Below are 3,873 nucleotides of genomic sequence, written 5' to 3' on the forward strand. Positions count from 1 at the left end.
AACCTTAAAATATTCTGTACATTGTATGTTGCAAATGTGTTCAGGGGCTGTTCAGAATCTGAAATCTGTTTCTACACAAACTAATTCAACTTAAAGCTCCAGTGTTTAACATTTACTTTCATGTGTGTGTGTTTTTTGAGGCAGAAATTAAATGTACTAGCCGTGTATTATAAAAACAGCTTGGTTTTCATAGCCTTAGAATAAGCTATAGCTTTATTTATAGGCATGTCTAAAAATACAGTTACAAACTACTATGCAGGACAAAATGAAAGGAAAACAAAAGCAATTTAAAGGGCAGCAGTAATCAGAAACAAGTCAATAAAATAAAAGCACTGAAACAAAAATCAAAAAGATCAAAATCATGATAAAAACGTTACATTATGAAGGCATTAAAGGGTTTTAAATGGCGAAATCCACCCAGTCCACTAGTGAAAACGTGTCTTAAAGATTAATAGGATTATTATTATTATTATTATTATTATTATAAGAGGATAATTAGCTCATCAAATGGATTTTCTCAGGTAGGTTTTGGGGTGCCCTAACAGCAAAGGACAGTCACCCTTGGACCTTGGCCAAGTTTGAAGAAAGACAATCATGTCTTTGGCTGAAGACCTCTTAATTAATTCTTAAATGAATCAGAAGCCAGTGAAGTGGCGCTAAAATAGAAGAAATCTGCTCTCATTAAGTGGTTCCTGTAACAAGTTTTTTGGACAAGCTGTAATTTATGAACACTGTTGGTTTAGGCAAGAGCAGGGACTTACAGTTGTCTCTGGAAGGTTTCCTGAGCTTGAAAGAGGCAAGATAGTACTCTACTTTAGGCAATGGTTTTGGGTCTTGGGCAGTCCATACTAACAAAAACTGATGAGAGCATGAAATTTGCGTTTTGAGGCAGAAGCTTACCATGCAAATAAAGAAGAATGGCATCCTTTCTAGAATGCAAAGGCCTTTCTAGAAAGTGAGTCCTTTGTTTGTTATAACCCTGTAGTTTAACCAATAGATGTCACTAATTCATACACATTTGACTTAAAGTTAGTAACTAAGGTATACATTTTCAGCAGTTGAAATGAAAAATGCTGATGTGTGCTGAGCCCTCTGGTTTCAGGTTCACAGGTGAGGAACACAACATTAGTTACCAGCTCATAAAAAATAGCAAAAAACCTTCTGGTTATGTATGATCACATTCAAGTTTGATCTCAGATAATTTAAATATATTTAATTAAATACAGTGTTTTTGTTTCCTTCATCTTTGGATCACATTTCTTTCTCATTCTTCTCCCAGTCTTTCCATCCACCGGAGTAATCCTGAACACTGGAATGGGGAAAACAAAAAAGAGAGATAAAGTAATTCAATTGATGCAGTAATTCAGTTTGATTTTACAATGTAATCACAGAGTAGGTAATGTATATGTATTTAATAGCCCTGCAATATAAAGGTCAGTCAATGTGTCAAAAGTCTACTAAACCCAGCCATAAACCTCTACTGCTATTCACACTGAAAAGATTTATCTTTACAAAGACACATCTTTATCAAAATTGACTGCACAGGACAAGTTGTTAAATGATTGGTTGACTTCATGATGAAATAATAAAAAAACAGAAAATAAGTCCAATAGATGTCTCACTCTGTGTATCCCAGCGAAACAGCTGCGATGAGTGCATTCTTGCTACGAATTCCTGCCAAACATGTGAACACAACGGTGTCTGTCCGCTCGGGCATTTCACCACCGTACTTTTCTTTGAACTCTGCTGGACTCAGCTGGAGTGCAGTGTTCACCTGTGCCACTGCCAGGACAAAGACACACAGATAGGTCAGTTGACGTATGTGTTTAGTAAGGGTTTGACAGTTGGTGCAGAGTATTTTATGACTTTCACATATTTATTATGTCCTGCAAACATCACAAATTACTAGATAATTAGAGCCATGTTTAGTTGAAAGCATATACAATGATCACAATAGTATTTCATATTGTAAATGACCACTGGTTTTATTCAAGCTACTCCTTTGATGATCCTGTTAGAGATGCACTGATATCAATACCCTTATTAGAATTCGTAAAACTACTCTGATACTCCTGCACCTTATACTGCTTTACGTATCTTCAAGTGAGCTGAGCAGGTGTGTGGCAATAAGTGGATCTGTCGCAATGTCAGCTGTTTGGAAATTCTTAAAGATAAGCTATGACAACAAAAGACGAGAGGACTGCAACCTGTGCTCTGCAAGACCGTCAAGAAGGAGAAAAGTAGCTCCTTCAACACAAGAAATAAAACGTCTAAGGAACCAACATGACACACATCAAAGGCATGCCATTAAATATTAAGTATTATTCACTTTTGCTCACCTAGAACAATGTGGTGTTCCATTATAAATGAGGCTATCTTTTTAGTTGTTTATTTACCTGGAAATAAAAGCTGAAATTCTGATTTCTTGGCTTATTTTCATCTTTTGATGTCAAACCCTAAATATTTTAAGCGCACAGCAAAAATGAAAGAATTGGCCTCACTCTTCTAATATGTTTGTAGGGGACTGAAACAGTGGCTATAGTATATAATATTGTAGTGTGCTCACAAAGTGAGGCAAATACATTTTGCTGTACTGGTATTACTAAGTCCTCAGTGTCAGCTGGTACTCAACTTTAAGCAACCAGAGGATCCCTAGAACCTGTGCTTTAAGTCAACTTAGGGCAGGGGGATACCACAATAACGGTCAAACAATTATCACAAAATATCTGTTGTGTTATGCAATATAACAGATCTATTATAGAGGTTATAATATGCTTGTGTTGGTATATGTGCTATATATGGATAGTGTGCATGGACAAATGTTATTGAAATGTAATGCATAGCCTACAGTGTCTTTGAATGTTTTACCTCAGTTTCTGTTTAAAGCTGGTTATTATGGTTGCCCACAATGTTATTTGTGAGATTAAGGCCAGGGTTATTTTATTGCTCATCTGCGTGTCCGTAAAGGTCGACGTCACGTACATACATTTTGTCATCTGGTCATTTATTGTGAGCAAATACTCACGGGGAACGTTGACGGTGCCAGGGATGGAACCGAAGTCCCTGAGCTCCCAGGGTTCCCGCACGTCGATGACCACAGCATTTCGGGCGGTTAGCAGCTGCCTCAGCTGCTCGTAAGTGACAATATTGTTCGGTGTCGCTGAAGTGAACCTGCTACACAGCAGCAACTCTGTGGCTGAGAGCAAAACAAAAACAAACACGAGACACAGCCGTGTATTATCGAAACATGACAGTCAGTCACGAGCAGCTGAAGGTGAAACTCACTTTTGCAGCCAACGCTGGACACCGACCCTCGTCCTACCGGGAAAGAAGCCACAGACTGGACGGTACCACGCCACAAGAGGCGCGGGACCAGTCCTGAATACCTCCAACAACTTCGTAGAGCCATGTGTGATTAACTACACAGTAAAAGTCCAAAAAAACCTGTAACATCAAAGGTGATAACTGTATGTGACAAAATCCACATTACAACAGCCAAGCGCATGCGCAATATCACGGAAGGAAAACATACCATTTCAAAGTTCATGTCAAACTCGCACACAAATCCATTAAGCATATGTTTTAAAGAGCAAACATATCTAAACAGAAGAAGCAACAACCCCCCTAGGTGGTTGGTAATATAATCACCAAAACATACAATATACACACATCTCCATCTTAATCTCTCTCCATGTAGATAATTATATATCGCACTCACACGCGCATGGTGCTTTTATTGTTGTGGGAAAAGGCGAAACAGTAACAACCACACGTTTGACCACATCTAGCCATAGATATACGCATGATAGTATAACCCCGCGGACTTACGCTGTGTAGTTGTGCACAAAATGAAGGACTCGGTTTACAGCGACA

The 3,873-nt window shown here is 38.4% G+C and overlaps 1 protein-coding gene across 2 annotated transcripts; it reads right to left on the reverse strand.

The window, feature by feature from the left end:
* Positions 1–165: 165 nt before the first annotated feature.
* tstd3 (thiosulfate sulfurtransferase like domain containing 3) lies at positions 166–3,685 on the reverse strand. 2 transcript variants are annotated; one of them, XM_058647371.1, is made up of 5 exons: positions 3,533–3,685; positions 3,286–3,444; positions 3,026–3,196; positions 1,623–1,782; positions 166–1,309 (listed from the first exon to the last, which is right to left on the reverse strand). In XM_058647371.1, exons 2-5 carry the CDS (start codon positions 3,407–3,409, stop codon positions 1,252–1,254), a joined length of 513 nt encoding a protein of 170 aa, XP_058503354.1. In that variant the 5' UTR covers positions 3,410–3,444; positions 3,533–3,685; the 3' UTR covers positions 166–1,251. The 2 variants fall into 2 exon arrangements, with proteins under 2 accessions (XP_058503354.1, XP_058503353.1); XM_058647370.1 differs by lacking the exon at positions 3,533–3,685 and having other exon boundaries at positions 3,286–3,502.
* Between the last annotated feature and the right edge of the window lie 188 nt (positions 3,686–3,873).

Source organism: Solea solea, chromosome 13 (assembly GCF_958295425.1).
Source record: "Solea solea chromosome 13, fSolSol10.1, whole genome shotgun sequence".
Lineage (NCBI taxonomy): Eukaryota > Metazoa > Chordata > Actinopteri > Pleuronectiformes > Soleidae > Solea > Solea solea.